Raw genomic sequence first — 19,362 nt, 5'->3', positions numbered from 1 at the left:
TAGTTGATCCTCTCTGCCACCCTATTCCACTACGGTGTCTCTCTAATAGTGAAGTGGTGCTCTATCTCAGATCTTTGGCACTCCTGTAAGAATACATCTGAAGTGTATTTGACCCCACATTATTTGATTTGATACACTGGCTCCTTTTTCCAGTACGAGTCTTAATCCACTTTTTTCAAGTTCTAAAAAAATTTAGTGCCTCTCTTTTGCTCCTCATCATGTACACACAAATATAACTGGAGTATATAATCATTAATAAAAGAGACAGTATCACCACTCGTCGAATAATGCTATCTTTAACGGGGGGCCCTAAATATTTATGTGAACATACTCCAAGATACCCTTTGTATTTTGGATGGCATTACCAAATGATACATGTGTCTTATTAATATACACACAATGTTCACAGAGATTAAGCTTGTATGTGATTTCTCTCTTGATCAATCATTATTTCACCAAAGTTATAAAGAAGCCTCTCCAGCATAAGCTAGTCGCATTTGTCATAATGTAGTGACATCAGAAGAATCATCAGTAACAGTAATTGTTATAATTATTGTTCTTTTTTGAAGATAGTAAAGGTTATTTTAATGAACTCCTTTCAAAAAAAAAAAAATAGCATTCCATGATATATCTTCAGAACTCCTACCTCAATGACTACTTTGTAGCTTCTGGTCTCTAAAACTCAAACATACAATAAATTCTTCCTGATATCGACAACATGTCTAATATTAGTTAATTATCTCATAATATCATCATGCATTCTAATGAAGATGCTCCCTACACCAATCTTAAAACAAGCATGATCATTTTTCATGGTCACTATACTACTATCAAGCTCCTTGTAGAGACAGAACTACTCTCTAATAGGGCAAATATGATAGATAGCACCAATATCTAGAATCCAACATGAACCATCTCTATACAAACTCTTAAGGAATTACATATAGTGATACATCTGAGTCATCATGATGCTCTTCCATGCTAAGATTTTTTTTTTTGCCTCCGTGAAAACTCCCTTTCCCTTCTCCTTCATCTTCGAATAATTTTTCTTATAATGACCAATCTCTAGATAGAAAGCACACTCATTCGTCCCAAGATTGCGCCCACGAGACTTGCCCTACTTTCTAGCTGTTGTAACTCTTTTTTTATTTTTCTACTTTTCATATATTTCATGTTGGAGTGTGAGAGTCTCAGCCAAATTCATCTTTATATATTTCTTGTCTCGATGACAGAACTAGTAATTTGGCAACATAGTAGTCGTAATAGTCACCTCACCATAATTTAAGACTTCATTCCCTTGAATGAGTACCATTATGAAGTTTTTGTACTCATCCAAGAGCAAATTCAATAAAAGAAGCGTCTTATCTTCATCTCCAACATCTTTATCCATATTCAAAAGATCTGTCAACAGTTTTAATAAGTCATTCAGATGCTCATCAATTATAACCTCATATCTCATCTGAAACCTATAGAGTCGGCATTTCATATAGAGACGATTCTCTACGCTCTTCGTTAGGCATTTATTCTCCAAAAACTTCCACAACTTCATTGCAGAAATCTCCATCATCACCTCATATTTGATATCTTGAGATAGGCAATTTCTAATCAAGTCAAAAGCACTCCAGTTCATCTTTAGCTAGCCAATCTCTCTCAGAAATCTCTTGAGGACGTTCCTGACTATCCATAACTTCTTACATATTTAGAGAGCACAAAACATTCATCACCTCGCATCGCCACATGCCAAAGTTTTCTTTGCCGTTAAATTTTGTGACATCAATTTTGACGGGATGTGTAAGCATCTGATGGATTGACGCATTCTTCACAACTGAGGTGGATGTATCCATGGCTCATCTCAGAGCCTCCAAACAATCGTAGTTATCTCACATGGCTAGAAATACACCAATCCATCTCTCTTTCTTCTCCTAGAAGAACCACACAAATAGAGGGAACTAATTGATCTCCTATTCTTCAAGCTGCCACCAAAAATCCTACCAAAATTCGGCTTTGATGTCAATTGTTGTGCAAACATGAGAAACAAAACAAGAATCAAAGCACAATCAACACAAAGAGTATGACGATTTACTTGGTTTGGTGAAGTTGTGTACGTCCACAATGAGGGGATGATGATTTCACTATATTGGAGAAAAAATAAGTTACAAATGGCTCTTTCTTCTCTCCCGCATATATTTACAACAAACCTCAAACCCTTTTAAATAGATTTGAGACAAAATAAAATAAGGAAAAACTTCCTAATCAGATCATCAATCAAATTTTCTATCAAATCTCCTAAGTAATACAATAATCAGCCTCCTAATTAATACATTAGTTGCCCATCAATGCTTTCTAAAACAAAACTTATTTGGATTTGGAAAGATTTCCAAATCAACAAATCTTTTCTTTGACAAATTGTTTAATCCACTCCTCAGCAACTACATCATAATTTTTTTTGAATTAAGTTGAAAAGAAACTCTAATACTCACTCTCAACATTCTTTTGACCAAAAAGCCCTTACATAAATTTGTTCATTTATATAGAAAAAAAATTATTATGCTGACCTTAAAAGAGCAAAAAATCTTGTGCTCGATCATCAATGGTCAATCTAAGTCTAAATATTATGTTTTTAAACAAATTATTTGTAAACATCATAAGCTTTATGGACACCTCTTGGGGAAAAAAAACTCGTCATGAAAGATGTGTTAAATAACTAATATTAGATTATAATTCATATAATCCTGCTAATATAATGATTTAATCTGAATATTTCTATATAGTTTACAGTCTTGACCAATTACTTGTTAAGTTGTTTAATAAAATAAAATAGATGCCAAACAATTAGCATAAAAATGATGGTTATGCATTATATATATATATATATATATATATATATATATTATAATATATTATATATATATATAATATATATATATAAATATATATATATATATATATATATATATATATATATAATTTTATTCATACAGGGGGGGCACTTAGATTATGGTGTAAAAGTAGGATTGTGAATGGAAGAATTATTAATGTGCGGCGCTCACCCGGCACTGTTTCAGAGGCGAATCCAGATGTGTCACAACTTCACGTCCACTCATTTACACAACAAATTAGTGATTGGAGCGTCCTCATTTGCCTCTGGACGCATCAGGTACCGCACGTAAATAATTTCTAGTGAACGGGGGATTAGCAAGGACCACGATGGAATTAAGATAGGCCGGGTCAATATACTACAGGAATAATGGAATAGAGGTCATGTCTAGAACTGCTTGCCTATGGGACAACTGACACAAAATATTAGTTAGAGTCAGTGGACACAAGAATACAATGAAGCCACAGGGTCATGACGGTATTCATTTTTTTTTTTTTTTTGCACATTTAGGTCCAAATTTAAGGTCAGACTCACCACACACATCGCCATAGTATTGACTCGACCAAAGAACGGTCTAGTTAGCGCTAAGCCTCAGGCCAATAGATCAATAGAGTTGGTGTATTCATAGAATTTTGGGTTGAATATAATTTCTTATAATATATTTTAGGTATATTTTTACTTCTTCCAAATTATAAAAATTTACATTCTATTTAATTTTACATTTTAAAAATAATATCAAAGTAAATTGTTCATTTGCTTAGTTACAAACTACTATTGGCAATCATGTGAATAGCAATAACGCTTACCTAATATGTATTGAAGGGCCATTGGACACAAAGACTTGTTAATGTTAAAAATACGGCAACATTGCTCATCACACAGATGAGATGGCTATAGTCATCATTATACCTACCCAACTGCCCCTTACACATCACATGTCTACGGCTCAAAAGCTTTGCCTAATTGTCCACGCGACCTTTGCATAGAGATGAAGGAAAAATATTTCTCTACCGATAATTATTAGGACTGTGAGTATATATATATATATACAGTGTGTACACTCATATGTCCTGATGATTCTTATCATCCGGACTCTGCACAAAATAATTTCTCGAGATCTAGGCGCTATTTTTGCTCCTATATGATTTTATGAGAGGATTTGTATGTATACAATTATAATTTTTTATATATTTAATATTTTATTTTTATATTAACTTATATGAATTTTTTTATATATATCATAATAATAATATCAGTAGAATTGATTTATATAAAATAAATTATAAATTTTTATACATATATTTTGACATAATTTAGAAACTAATGTATTATATAAATAAATATAAAATTTTTATGTTTTAGATATGTAAATATATGAAAATTTTGAGGATATGTATGTAAATCTTTCTTGTTAGAGATATTTGCATTTGTACATATAGCTGTTGATCTGTTGATTGGAGTTTGACTACTAATCAAAAGATTTTGAATTTGAAACTTAAGTATGTGATATGTGTAAGAATTTAACTTAATAACTTAAATATAAAAAAAAAATTGGCTAAAAGTTGGTAATCATAACGTAAATTAAATATTAAGCTTCATTTAAAATAAAGGAGCCAGAGTTGGTAGATTTCCTAAGCTTTGAGATTTAAGAAGCCAGATTTCAATCATGCGCATATGTACTTTCTGCGTTAATAAAATGCTTTCACTGAAACATCTATGTTAAAGAACATTGAATGTGCCATTGTCTGCTTGTTCTACCCTCACCCCATTTTTATTATTCTCTTAATGATTAGTAAAAATTAATCTGATTCGCCAATAACATTAAAAAAATAGATTTGGGTTAATCCATTTAATAAATAAGTTCAGTTTAGATTAGATTTTCTGATCCATTTATAAAGTGGGTTAAGCTCGGGTTTACCTACCAACATGTTTTAACCCGAAAGTGTCAGTTTAATATTGGTTACTTATTTTTTTTTTAATTGAAAGTATAATTTTCTTATTTTTTTATCAAATATTTTAAATTTTATAGCTGATATGGTATAAATTATTTTATTAAAATGGGTTAAATGATTGAGTTTGCTTCTTTTGAGTTGCTAGCGGGTCGGATTCAAGTTGGTGTTTTGTCCCGTTTATTAAATAGATCGGTTTGGGTTGACTAGATTTAGGTCAACTCAATTTGAGATCAGACCGGAACTCGACCCGTCAACCCATTTTAATACCCCTAAAAAATAACACTTTCTTTGCATGTATATAAACTTATAAATTTAGTCCAACAACAGCCCAGCTTATAAAGTAATTTATGAGCTAAGCTTAAATTATGTTTTTCTCATCTAGACTTTGCTTCTTTTAAATTATTTGTACAGATTATAATTAATTAAAATAATAAAATGATTGACTTAAGCTAAAAGATCATTAATTAAGTTAGGTCGAGCCTAAAGGTAAAAAATAATTAATTATTTTAGTTAAAGAATAATTAATTATTTTAGGCCAAGCCAAAGGTACATGGCTCTTGATTGACTTGTCACATTCACTCCTCATCGGTAAAAATTAGAGAAAACTATTTTAAAATTTTTTTTTGTGAGATATGTATTTTTTTATGTAACTAATTATAAAAAATATTGATTAGTTATAACATAATAATAAGTGTTTGTATATTGAATTTCTTATAAAAATTTGTTCATGCAACATCTTTGGAATTATTTACGATCATTTAAAATTTTTTATTTTCATTTTTTGAGAAATATGTTTATTTAGTATATTTTATTATTTTTATTTAAAATAAATATAATATTTTCTAAAAAAATATTTATAATAATTTTGAAGTATTTTAAATATTTTTATAAATAACTATCAACCGGCATCACCACAGCCATTGGGCAAATTATTGTGTCCGGATTCGTCCGGACATCAATCCGGAGTCGCCACGTCACCAAAATGCATCGGGATCCAGTGTATTTGGGTGACATGGCGTCACCGGATTGGATGTCCGGACATCCGGTGATCGGACGCAATAATTCACCCTGCCATTGACCCGCCATCATTGTCATCGTCTCGCCAGCAATATGAATAAAAATAAAATTCATATATTTTTAATACATCTAAGCATCAGCTCTGTTTATAAAAGGTTGCCCATATTGCCTAATTTATACTAAATTATACAAACACATTCCATGAGAAATACTTCAACAAAATTATTAAATAACAGCTAATAATGACCTAGCTATTTTAGTGAATTAATGGAGTTACAATTTGTTTTTTATTTCAACAAAACAAAAATGTTGTTGATTGCCGGCCCAAACCTAAGACTCATCAAGTTGCCTAGGTCGACAAGTTCTACCGAGATATTGAACATGCCTAGAGGACTTCAAAAGTCGTATGCTTGACAAAGCAACTCTTCTTAAGGAAACTCTTTGGTACTAGTGAATGTGAAAATGCTTAAAAAACATAAATTATACTATGAATCATCCAATAGTGTTATTAGTAGAGCAATCAAAATAATGATTATATGACTTTTGAGTAGCTTCAGAACATTAATGATCATCTTACTTGAATGATTCAAAAAGTCTTTTAAGTGATTATGTCAAATATCCCTCGTTGTGCCTTCACCACATGAGTGGGGTTCAACCTCCTCCCCCACTTATTATAGCAAAGTTTTATCCAAGAGGTGTTGCATCGACTCTCTCATACAATGAGTCATAATATATTGCGGATAGCAATGGAAAAACTCATTTTCCTTGATGATCTAACAAGCATTCGACTTGATTGACTAATGCTTGGATAAGAATGTTTGGGCTTCGCATCTTGTTTAATTCAAGATGCCAGTGTTGGATTCTAAAAGCAAGTCAGATCTGAGCAACCACGTCTTTCAATTTGAGTTGACTATGTATCTTTGTGTTTACTAGCAATGATACAATGACATGTAACACTCTCTTCATAACCTTTATGGAAGAACCACTATAGTGATTATAATGACTTTTGTCAGGTAGTATTACATCATTTATCAATTTATGACTATAATTTATTGTCAATTTTGCCAGAGTACAAAAATTGTTAAGAAATTGTTAGGCTTTTTTCAATATTAGATAAGAACCTAAGAAAATCACTTCATTAATTTGTGACTCAGTTTCAATGAGAGATGTTAAACATTTAAGATCTTGAATCTATTGTGGTCAAACCAACTCTTGCTCATTAACTCCGCAGAAGTTCGTTCGTATATAGTCTTAGGCTCTAAATAGTGTTAGTTTTTTACGGGCCTTTTGAGATAACTACATATCAACTATCTAAAATTAAGCATATCAACTATCTATGGTCATATACTTGTCTCAACATAGAATTTGTGATTAATATCAATTGTAAACTTATAGCTAAAAAGCAAATCCTTTTTGGCTATGCTCTTTTTATTTTATTTTATTTTTTGGACTAAGCATTTAACAATTAATTTATGACCATTTTAGAGGCTCAAGTTGTCATATATGAGTGGGCATATAGATTATTGTAGCATATCAATAATATTGGAAAAAATCGGTGAGAATATTTTGTTATAATAATTTTGGAGATTAACATAAAATCTTAAAAAATAGAAAATATTTAAACAAAATTTTGAAAAACAAAGTTAAAATTTTCTTAACAAATAATTAAATGCTTTTGAAATGTAAACGTTTGTCTTCTAATATTGAGAGCATGTTTTTATTCTGATATTATTATATAAAGATATTTTGATATTTATTTTTTCTAATAAAATTATAGAATGAAATGATATATAAATAAATTCATATGGAAAAAAACCAACTAAAGAAGGAACATAAAATATATACATATTTTTTATAAAAAAGCACTCAACATTGACCATTCCCATATAAGATTTTATGCTCATAAATTTGTATTATTGAAAGAAATTTGAATGCAAGAAAATAGAAATCTTTGTATGTAAAACTAATGATAATAGACAATTATGCATATTTATGAAAATTTTACACAATATTTAATTTTGTATGATCTATGCCCAACTAAAACTATGGGCTGATTTTATAACTAATTTTGGCCCATTGGGCCAATTGGTCTTAACAGAATCACTTAATGACTAGTTTTTAGATGAAAATATTTAATTTGTGGCGCAAATTTAAGGATAAATTATTTTATAATAATAAAGTTACATTATATCTCATTTTTAGCTTATCAACATTATATAATATATACCCTATTGCTCCTCTAAAATAATTATTTTTAAGTCCTATATTTTTTTCTCCTTTTTTTTTATTTTTAATCAGATTATTGACTGTTATCATATGGTTAAAAAAATAAATTTGAATATTACCATGCATTTGTTGGATTTTCTCAATTAATGTCAAATACTGCCTAATTGTATCTGATTATTTTCAAATATACTAAAAATAAGAAATAAAATATAAATTGAATAGTGGATAAAACTCACATATTCATATGAGATAAACAATAAATATATATTAGAAATAAAAATAAATTTAGGAAAGTTAAAATATAATACTTAAAAATTAAAAACTAAAAAATAAATAGCGGTCAACCGGATTCTCTTCAGTGTTTCTTAATCCCATCACCTATTTGGAAATAAAATTAAAATATATCTTAGTATAAATAATTTGAGGTAAAATAAAACAATTATATATTTAATTTTATTTTCAATATTTTATTTAAAATAAAATTAGTGTCACAAGATATTATAATATTTATTTGTAATGTTTTTAATATTTTAATTTGGTATTGAATTCTACAATGTAGAATTTACATAAATACTTAATATTATTCTATTTGTACTATCAACATGTTAAATTAATGTTGAGCACTGATGATAGAAATCAACTATGTGTAATAACATTAATGAAACCTCCACCTCAATCCTTTTATCAAAAAAACTTTGACAGTGTACAGGAGGCTTCAAGAAGAATAGCAAGAACCGTAATATGCCAGAGAATAGGGAAATCCCCAAACCGAAAAATATGCTTCAATGTAATCTTTCTTTCTTATGGAAATAGGAAAGATATTACCTGCATGTAAGAAAATAACCAAACATAGCAAAAGAACTAAGCCTCACGGTCTGAATTTCAGCTTCTAACGACAACCACTTACTGTTGTCTTTCTCGAAGAAGAAAGAATAGCAAGAGAGACAAGAGAGAAACACCTCTTCAACACACACACAAGAAATCCTCTAGATTTCTATAACCCTCTCGTCTTCCTCCTCACCTAAGAAGCAAAAGACCAAACCCAAACCCTCTCTGCGGCTATCATCTCTCAAAACCCGAAAACAGAGAAAGGAAAAATGTTTTCTCTCACAGCTCTTCCCCTCCTCTTCAAGGAGCAATTATTACATCCAATGTCCGAATGCATTCAGAGACCAATAACCACGCGCCACGTCACCTAAAACTCGGTATTTTGAACTCGGTATTGCTCGGTATACATTCGGATCGTTCGATTTTTGACCGGATGTAATAATTTCTCCTCTTCAAGACACCTGAGATCTTTATATAAGGAAAAGACATAACAACCCCCACACTCAAGAAATAAAAGAAAGATGATAAGGATAATAAAGCCAATTAGTTAATTAATTTAATTAACTGACTAATTAAATTAAACAACCCAAATTTATTTAAACCACTTATATCACAACATTTAAAATCTACTATTATATAATAAAGTACTTCATTAACTTTACAGTAATGTTGTGAAAATCGGACCGGTTGAACTGGCCGGTCCGATTCGATTTTTAAAACGTTGCTTTCTACCTTCATTGCCCCTAAAATCCTCGATGATGAATAAGAGCAAGAAAGTAAAAAAAGAGGTTTCGTTGAGATGAATAGAAAGTATGATGAGATATCATTGAGACAAAAAGACAATAAAAGTTACGACATAGAAGGGTATCCATGAAACTGATAGACTGGAGAAAGAGGTGGAGAAGCCATGATCAAATATCAATGGCGAAAGATACCAGCAAGACCATCGGCTTGTGAAAGATCACAAGAAGTTTTAACGGAGAGGATGAGAAGATTGCTATTCATATATTATTTAAAAAAATTGAGTTTTATGCACGTAAATAAGAATTTTTAAATTTAATTATATGAATAGAAAAACCTTCGCCAAATTAACCTTCGGAGTTATTCAATATGAATATATCAAAAATAGTGAAACTATTAACAAAAAAAAAAATCAGAGCACATGAATTAAGCTTAAATGGGCCGAATCTTCTAGCCCATCCCACGTATGTCAGGCTTAACCCCTCACTTCATTAACTCTTTTTTTATGCCCAAATTTCATTCCCAAAAATGAAAAGTTCCAAAGAATATAAAATTATTTGTAAGAAAAACAAAAGAAAAAACTTACAAACAAAAAGAGAAAAGGAAATAAATCCCAAAAAAAAGGAAGAACTGAGTGAAGAAACTCTGAAAGACCAAGCTAATACAAGCTAACAGAAGAACAAAAACTGAGCCAAAAAACTCAGAGACAACAAACTAGAGAATAGTCCCCGAATGCCACTCGAAAATCAACTTCAGGTTTTTGCTCTTTTCTCGGGGAATCTCTAATCTCGTGGACAGTAAAGAAACAAAGAACAGTGTCAAGATCATCAACTGAATCAGAATATAGAGCGCTTGCCGCTCTAACCTCGGACATCATATGGCTACGTCGACTATTGGTCGACTTCGGCATTCAACAAGACTACCCTACAAATCTCTATTGCGACAACATGTCAGCTATTGCACTGGCCAACAATCCAGTGTTTCACTCAAGAACCAAACACATAGAAATAGATCAAAAATTTCTACATGATCACATTCAACAAAACAATATCAATCTGCATCCTATCAGTACAACAGACCAAGTCGCAGATATCTTCACCAAAACATTATCTACCCCAAGGTTTCATCAACTTCGTCTCAAATTGACGATCATTCAGGATCCATCAATTTGAGGGGGCATATTAGAACTAAGAATATAACTGTTAGCCTCGGTATAATGATCTAGAAGATTCACAGGGTTATTTGTAATTAATCAAATATTTGTATAACTATCGGGCTCTATATAAAGAGCTGCGGTCATCTTGTAAAGGCTAAGAAATATAATTCTCTGTTTTCTATTCTTCTCTATATTCCTTTCGTCTCTACATTTTCTACACTAATGAAGCAGCTTACCGGACCCTGCAAAAGAAAGAGAAAAGAACGGCAAGTTTTAAAAAAAAAAAAAAAAAAAAAAAGCCATCCAAGATTTAAAGAAAAATCTGGTTGCCAAAGAAAGAGTCAAAAACTACGCAAAAAGCCTTTAATAGAATTGTAAGACTTCCAAACATAAATCTTTGCAGAAATATTAAAAGTGATAGTTTTACACAAAGAATCATAATTAGAAAAAAAAATTTTCAAATCCCCTAACATTTCGTTCTTTCCAAATAAAGTAAATAGAACCACAGACAATTATAAAACATAAATTTTTAAAATTAGAATCCGTAATAAAAGACGAAATGAAATCCAGTAATTGCTACAAATTAGGCCTAAAAAGGAAAAAAATATTAAAAAAAAAGTAATAAAACAGAAATAATGTTGAAATAATAATCGCATTCAAAAAATAAATGATTATGGCTTTCATCATGATTCAAACAAAGGATACAAGATGTGGAGAGGTTAAGATTTCTCTTAACAAGATTATCGGTAGTTTTAAGCCCTCTCAACATGGCCATCCAAGCATAAGAAGAGTATCTCAAAGCATATCTTTTTTGCCAAATAAGCTTATACCAGTCCACTTTAGGACAATTATCGAAGAAGCTATTATAAAACATATTAAAAGAAGGAATAAGAGTGTTATTCCAGGAAATATTAGACACCAAGATATCAGATATAGGCAACTTTGATAAAATATTTCTAATATTTGAAGGCAGAGAATCCGGAAAAAAACCAAGAGTTAACAGCAATCCAGTCACCAAGCAATGCCTAATGAAAAAAAGAAGACAAAGCAACTCTTTCAGAAGTGACAATATCATGAATAGACTTTCCCATAAATCAAGGATCCCAATATAACGAAAGAGTACTATTGGAAAAAATGTTAAAATGAATTTTGCAAGTAATCATCTTGGCAATAGAAGATATATTCTTCCAGAATCTGGAAACAGAATGCGAGTAAGGTTTTCAAAAAGAAACATATTTATTCTTAATCCAACTAGCCAACGGATCCATATCATTCATAATTCTTCAAATAAGAGTACATTTATAAGCAAAACCAAGAACTTCATGTTCAAAAATACCCAGCCCGCCAACATGATTAGGCAAACAAACTTTCTTCCAAGCTATAATATAGATCTTTCTACTAGTAGAATCTCCATGAAAAAGATATCATTAATGATATATTTAATGATAGACACAATTGTACCACTTTTTTTTTTTTTTTTTGGATCATATTGAACACTTCTGCATCATTAAGAATAAGGCAATTACACCTTAAAGGCAATGAAACTATGCAAACCATATGCAACGAGAAAATGCAAACCATACTCTCTGCATAAGGTCGTATTTAAAGATAATTTTACACTTCCAATTACTAAGCAGTCAACATAGTTGTAGACTTGTAGTTTCAGATTTAAAGCCTGACCGATCACTTGTGAAATGTTGAAGGTTCAGGAAAGTCGGCATGGGTTGCTGGTGTGATGATCATTCTCATCCTACTCCTTTCATGGAATTTATATCTGCTATTTTTCAAGAGAGTAATGATGGATATCCTGGATGGGATAGAGCAAGTTTTGAGCGTTACCAAATTGTGACCTGGTTATGAGTGGGTTTTCAACAGGTTTTAAGCTTTAGTGGGTTTTTGATCGAAGGAGATGAAGTCGGCTGGAGGAAGAGCAAGGGAGCAGTGTGAAGGGTTTTGTGAGCTGAGATGTGCTCACAGGAGTTCTTGTCAGAGCAGGTTCTTGCACAGAGAACGGACAAGTGCTATAGAGTTCGGGTGGTTTAAATAGCAAGGTAGCAGAACCGCAGCCTATGGAGGGCTTCTTGGAGTTTGGAAGAAATTGTAATCAACATTGTAGCAGAAGATTGGATTAGATATTCTTTTGAGGTGAAGTTGGCCTGTTCTTGAGGAGCAGTGCTAGGAGTGGCGCTCGGAGGGGCGCGGGCTTGCAGTGCGCAAGGTGGTCGCATGGTAGCACAGAGACCTTGCAGGGCGCAGGTGAATGCGCAAAGCATGGGATTTGAGACTGAGACGAGCAGGGCGTAGGGCTCGGTGCGCAGGTGGATAAGCGCAGGATGTGGTCGGAGTCAGACCACATGAGCTCAAGGTGTGGGCGCGGAGATGGAGGCGCATGGTGCGGGTGGATGCACAGGGCGTGGAAAGCAAAGACGCACGAGGTGCATGGTGTTAACCGTCCAGTGGATGCTATTAGCGGGAAGACCGGCGGGATTGTTCTTTGTTGACAGCAGTTATCCTTTTTTATTGTGTAAATACATGACCAAGGTGGAGATTGTTAGATATTGGTCCTAGATGTATGATGTGTACTTTCTTTAGAATCTTGAATGGCTTGTATTACCATTGATGTTGTTTTTGTGTAGCTTGTTTTGTTATTTTTTGTACCTATAAATAGATGCTCTATAAACTGTAATAGGCATGGTTAAGCAATAAAGGATTTGTTTATTTGATTCAGCTCTCTCCCTCTCCCCTTCCCCCTCTCCCTCCTCTCGCAAGAAGCTGAAGAAGAAAATGCTTCTTCCTCGTTCAAGATCCTAACATGACATCTGAAGATGCTCATAGGAAAGTAAAGAAGCATTTGAAATCCCTTAGTTTATTCTCAGTGTATTTCATATTTTCCACTAAATATATAAACGAATTCAAAATACAAGGAGTCCCGGGAACATTAAGCGAAGCAATTTTCATAGTATGAGCTCTGCGCACTTTTTGCTTGCTGGGCGCGGCGCTTGAAAGTTACTCGCAACATGCTCGTCATGCGCAAAACACTAGCAGCTCTGATGGATGCACAAGACAGAACAAAAACTGAAAGAAGAAAAACGAGAAGAAAATAACACACAAAATTTCTCTGTTCACAAGTATTTTCACTGGCAAAGACAAAACCGAGAGCAAAACTCCACACACAAAAAAGTCTTTTCACGGGATAACCAAACATAGAGAATAACCAACAAGTTTTAAACTGCCTAATAATAATTAAAAATAAATAAACGGAAGCATTGAAGCAGCGCTTGGTTTGGAAAACTCCAACAAGCTCACCATGTGCCCCCACATGCTCTGCCTACTACCGCTACCCTCTAACCCATTGCCATTGCCGCATGCCCTTTGTACGTATCAGCAGAAGGACTATTAAGACTCTTGGGGATGATCCTGTGGCTACCTTAATGATACGTTGAAGCAAGCTTCTTGTCTTCAGTGATTGTTTTCGAAGCAGAAGAATTGAGATTGATTGTTGAAAGTGAAATGGTGGTGGAATTCTTGAGTTGCTCAAGCTGCCTCTTCCCACGCCGCAAAAGATATTCAATGTACTGAAAGTTTTTGCGATCAACATTATTAGCATTATGATGGAACTCTGCGGAGACAACAGACACAATCCTTTGGCGGTCTTCAAGATTCTTCAACCGGGCTGCCCGAAGAAAACAACGGTACAAAGCCAAGACCTGCCTTTGCATTCCAGAAAGTTTCCAAGGAGAAGCCATCTCATCTTTAGTATCATTAACCTCTCAAAGAATTCTTGAAAATGAAGTCCCAGAGCGTGAGAGCGGGTCGGCGGCTAGGGCAGGAGATCGGGATCTGCGGGCATCGGCGTCGGACTCGGCTAGGGCAGGTCGTCGATGGAGGCGAGGAAGAACCGGGTCGACTTCCTTCCTTCTGAACGTGCAAACGACAGAGCGAGGGAGAGGAGGCGGGTTTCAGCTAAGGCTTGCGAACACGGCGGCGGAAGATAGAGCTCGATCGGCCAGTTCATAGGGTTTCGAATAGGGAGACTATTGAACCAAAATTAGCCACGTATGTCTGCCAACTGAAAAATTATTAGGTGCAGAGAGTGGGCATCATCCGCATAAATATTCGATATCTAGTGATACCTAACAGTACTGAGTGCGGATACCACTAGGTACCCAATATTTGTACGGATAATTCTCTCCGTTCGCAATCCGCACCTAATAATCCCTGTCAACCTAGGATCTAGTTGGCAACCAGCATTGTTCCATCATATACAATTTAAATTGAAGGATGTAATCTACACTTCTTATTATTGATAACTATAAAGTATTCTGAATAAAAATTAAGATATCCATAGTTAAAATTTCATATGCAAGAACTTCATTGCTATCGCCGTATTTGCCCATGAGACTTATGACATAATCTTTTCTTATAGCACAACAATTAGGGATCAAAATCAGTGCACTCGAGTCAAAGTTCTTATGTAACATAACTAAGCTAGTTTAATTTATGTTGATTGGGCTTAACGATCGCCCAATCACCAAGTAAGAACTATTAGGTTCTGAGAATTATTAGATCCTTTATAAATTGTTGATCGGCTTAAACAACTTTTAGAATTAATGGGATAAAGATAGAGCTTGGGCACAACTCATCTCAATTTGTCGTTTAGGAGTTTTGGTTACTAACTAAGACGTCTAGAGATCGAAAATTGCGTCTATGATGTGTCTATGAATTTAACTTAATGGCTCAAATGCTAAAAAAAAATAAAAATTTTAAAAAAGGAGCTGAACTTTGCTTAAATGTGGAAATTGCTTAGAAGTGTTAGATTCGATTATGTCCTCTTCAATGTTCCTATTCGATAAATTTCTCATAACCTTCATCGTTCAACCCATCCCTTTAATAAGGGCTCATTTGTTGCTTGTAATTAAAAAGTCTGTTTCAATAATTAATAATTTTATTTTTACTCGTTTTATGCGTAAAATAAAAACATTATTTTTATGAAGGTTTTGAGATAGCTTGTTATGTTTGAAAACAATATTAATTTCTAACTATTTCAAACAAAATAATAAATTTTAAAAATTCAACATTCCTAAAAATATGCTTCTGAATTTTAAGTAGGATGAAAGTGAGTAAAGTAGATGTATGCGCCGGCTTGAGCTTGGTTTGATAAATGACTTGTGAGCTGAATTTGATGGGTTAACCAATCAAACCTGAGCTAGCCTCAATTCAAATCTGGCGAGCCGACTTGTTGAAAATATATTACTTTAAAATACAATAAAAAAATCAAATTGAAGAGTTCAATTATAAAGCTATTATAAATATTTAAAAATTATATCACTTTTTTGTACTAAGTTTTCTTTATTATTTATCTTCTAATTTCTCATATTTAATAATTTTATTATAATAATAATTATTTTTTTCTCTTTCATTTATTATAAATGAGCACGATTGTGAGACAATTCAAATTCATAGAATTAAGCTCGAGCTTGAACTCAATTAGTTAAACAAGTTCAAGTTTAAGCTAGGGGTTACCGAAACTCGACTCGACCGATGTAGACCCATAATTTTAAACAACCAAATTAATGGAAAATCAAGTATTTTTGCCAATCTAGTAGAACCTAGTCTTGTATGCTAATCAAATATGGACCAGCCAATGGAGGAGGTTAGTTAGTTTTAGACTTCGTTTGGGATGGCTCTCTTAAATACTGTTTCTTAAAGTATTTTTTTAGAACAAAAATTAAAATTTTTATACTAAAAAGCTGCTTCGAGAAGCAAAAAAGCCATCCCATATGAAGCCTTGGGGTGACTTTTTTATTATTTTTTAAAGTAGTTTTCTAGTAAAAAAACTAAATTTGTTATACTAAAAAATTATTTAAGAAGTAAAAATAAAGCCGTGGCAACCAAAGCCTTAATCTCCACTTTTTCACATTGTTTTTTCTCTTAATAAAGTTTTTCTCTAGACTTAGAGGAAATTTGGAGTTGGAGGAAAAGGAGCATTTAGACTTTTCAAAGCAATTATCTTTGAAACTCGTACGCTGCATGCCCTTATTTCAACGAAGGATAAGAACAAGAGCTGCAATATAACATCCAGAAAAGGAGAGATCAGCGTTCTAAGTTTTTTTCTTGGAAAATAGTACTCTTTTAATTAGCTGTTCTTATTGCATGGAATTAATGGGTCAGATTTAGGAGCAGACTACATTTCTGATTTCTCCTCCAAAAAAGCCTTGCAAAGAGCTTAAGTACTATTAATTGTCAAAGAATTAGTTATTTTAGTCATATTTTGTGAAGAAAATGTGATTAAAATTTTTAGTCAAAGTTAATAATCACACCTTCAAAATAATGACCACAAGAAGAAGAGCGGGGTTAAATGTACTAATTTTAGACATAATTTTTCGAAACAAAAGTTTGACTAAATTTAAGTATTTTTAATTAGATTTATAGCTCAAACTTGTTGTAATGATGCACTAATAACTATTTTTAACTAATTGTTGATGAATATAATTTATTTTTTTATTTTAGCTCTTTAAGTTGTTTATATTCTATTTTTATGTACATCAAACTTTATGCAAGTAAACTTTTTTTTTTTCATTCTAATATATATTTTTTGGAACGACGCAAAATTTAACGTCTAAATATAACGGTAACTAATTTGTCATTAGAAAATATATCAATTAGATATAAAACTTGATGCAAGAAATTTGTAGGACTGATTTCATGACCATCTCAACTTTAATTCTACCAAATTTATAATCAGATTGAAAAAATCAATAATACAAAAAATGACCTCAATTCGTATGAATCTAAATTATGTTTTTAAAATTTCATTCTGAATTATGAGACCTTAATCTAAGGAAAAAATGATCTTCGATCTTTATATACTTATAGTCAACATGTGTGAATTGATGACAACAATCTAATGAAATCAACATCACTCAATTCCAAGATCATTAAGTTTATCAAATACTAAAATAATAGTCTATGATCTAAGGAATCGATATAATCCATTCGATAGTGAATTTTGGGATTTTGAATAGCTAGACTGCCTTTCTCCATAAGAAAGTGACAATGATGGATAGTGCTTAAAAATATGATGAATTTTAGAGCCTTAGTAAAAGTTCAATGCACTGCTATTATTATCATATAACTGCTATTGTCTAACTATCATCACATTCACAGTCATCTGATCATTGTCATCCAACAATTATAATACATTCATAATTATCCAATCCTTAACATATGTTTGTCATTGCCTTATCATCATTGCTTGTTCGTTATTATCGATTAACATTGTTCAGATATCATCATCCAACTATAGCAATTGACTATCATGCTAGTTTGCTGCCAACAATCAAATGACATCATCTAATTGATGTCATCACCATCTACTAATTTTCAAACAAACTTTATTGTAATTACATGAGATCAAGCTTGAGTTCTCTATTTTATAATCTTGTCTTATCTAATTGAGGGGATGAGATGATATATATAATTTTACTTGGATCATTAATCATCTTATCTAGGTTGAGCCCCATGATTTTTTTCTTTTCATATTTTCATGTAAAAATTGTATTGCTTCCTATATTCTTCCACGTTATTTATATGTATTGAATCTTTATGTAAAAGTAGGACATAAAACTCTCTTTTTTATCAAAAAGTTTCTATGTGGCGCATTCACGTGATCTTAAAATGTTCCATGCATTGAAACATATAATACTTTTTTCTTATAAAACAAATAAAATTTATGATATGATTATATGCCAACAATAGTATGTAGTGCTAAATAGTTTGGCATTTTTAAGAAATCACTAAATAGTTTTGCGTTTTTGCCAAATTATTTGGTGTTCTTACTTCTTTTTAAATTTTTTTAATGATTATGTTTCTTTTGCTTAACTACTTTATAATCAAGTTCCTTCATTTGATTAAGAATCATGATCATTTATTTGCGATTTCATCTCTCTTTGGTGATCACGTACAGGATGAAATTTTTACTGTTCAAAGTCACGAAAACAACTAGCTAGCTTTTAGTCAATTCAAAGACGTGTTACCGGCAAGAGAAACTATTCAAGTGTAACTTCGCAGGCAAAAACCTTCAGAACTAATATTCAAAGGCTGGCGTTAAATTGCAACTTGCACATGCGGTTCTTCGCTTTCATAATACGTACGCTTCTCATCCTTGCATTTTGAACTTTAAAGATATAGCTTTTCTTCAGCAGAAAAGGATGACGAGCACCTTTACATAGTAGTCCATTCAAACACAAGTTCTGATAGCTAGCTGGTTCTCTATCAAAGAAATACTTGGCTGCGTAATGCCCATAAACAAGGGGTGTCAATTTCGGATCACGGGTGTAATTCGGGTCGAATTCAGAACTAACTCGGGTTCAAACGGGTTGACCCTAATCCTACCCGGGTAGATAAACGGGTCGGAAATCCTAACCCAGACTCGACCCGACCGGTTGCTGGGTTGACTAGACTCGACACTGTACCCAAAACGCGCGAACGAGCGCCGGCAAGCTGCGAGCGCGGGTGAGCGCAGGTGCGCGTGGCGAGTGCGGGCGAGCACGGGTGCGCGGGCG

At 32.7% G+C, this 19,362-nt stretch overlaps 1 protein-coding gene across 1 annotated transcript; it reads right to left on the bottom strand.

The window, feature by feature from the left end:
• Positions 1-13,879: 13,879 nt before the first annotated feature.
• LOC114578671 (succinate dehydrogenase assembly factor 1, mitochondrial-like) lies at positions 13,880-14,829 on the bottom strand. The gene has a single exon (XM_028692061.1). It carries the CDS (start codon positions 14,542-14,544, stop codon positions 14,227-14,229), a length of 318 nt encoding a protein of 105 aa, XP_028547894.1. The 5' UTR covers positions 14,545-14,829; the 3' UTR covers positions 13,880-14,226.
• Between the last annotated feature and the right edge of the window lie 4,533 nt (positions 14,830-19,362).

This window comes from Dendrobium catenatum, unplaced genomic scaffold (genome assembly GCF_001605985.2).
Source record: "Dendrobium catenatum unplaced genomic scaffold, ASM160598v2 original_scaffold_112318, whole genome shotgun sequence".
NCBI lineage: Eukaryota > Viridiplantae > Streptophyta > Magnoliopsida > Asparagales > Orchidaceae > Dendrobium > Dendrobium catenatum.
This window is presented reverse-complemented; position numbering and strand designations above follow the sequence as displayed.

Coding starts and splice junctions, on each gene's coding strand:
- LOC114578671 (XM_028692061.1), bottom strand. CDS start 14,544: ATGGCTTCTCCTTGGAAACTTTCTGGAATGCAAAGGCAGGTCTTGGCT.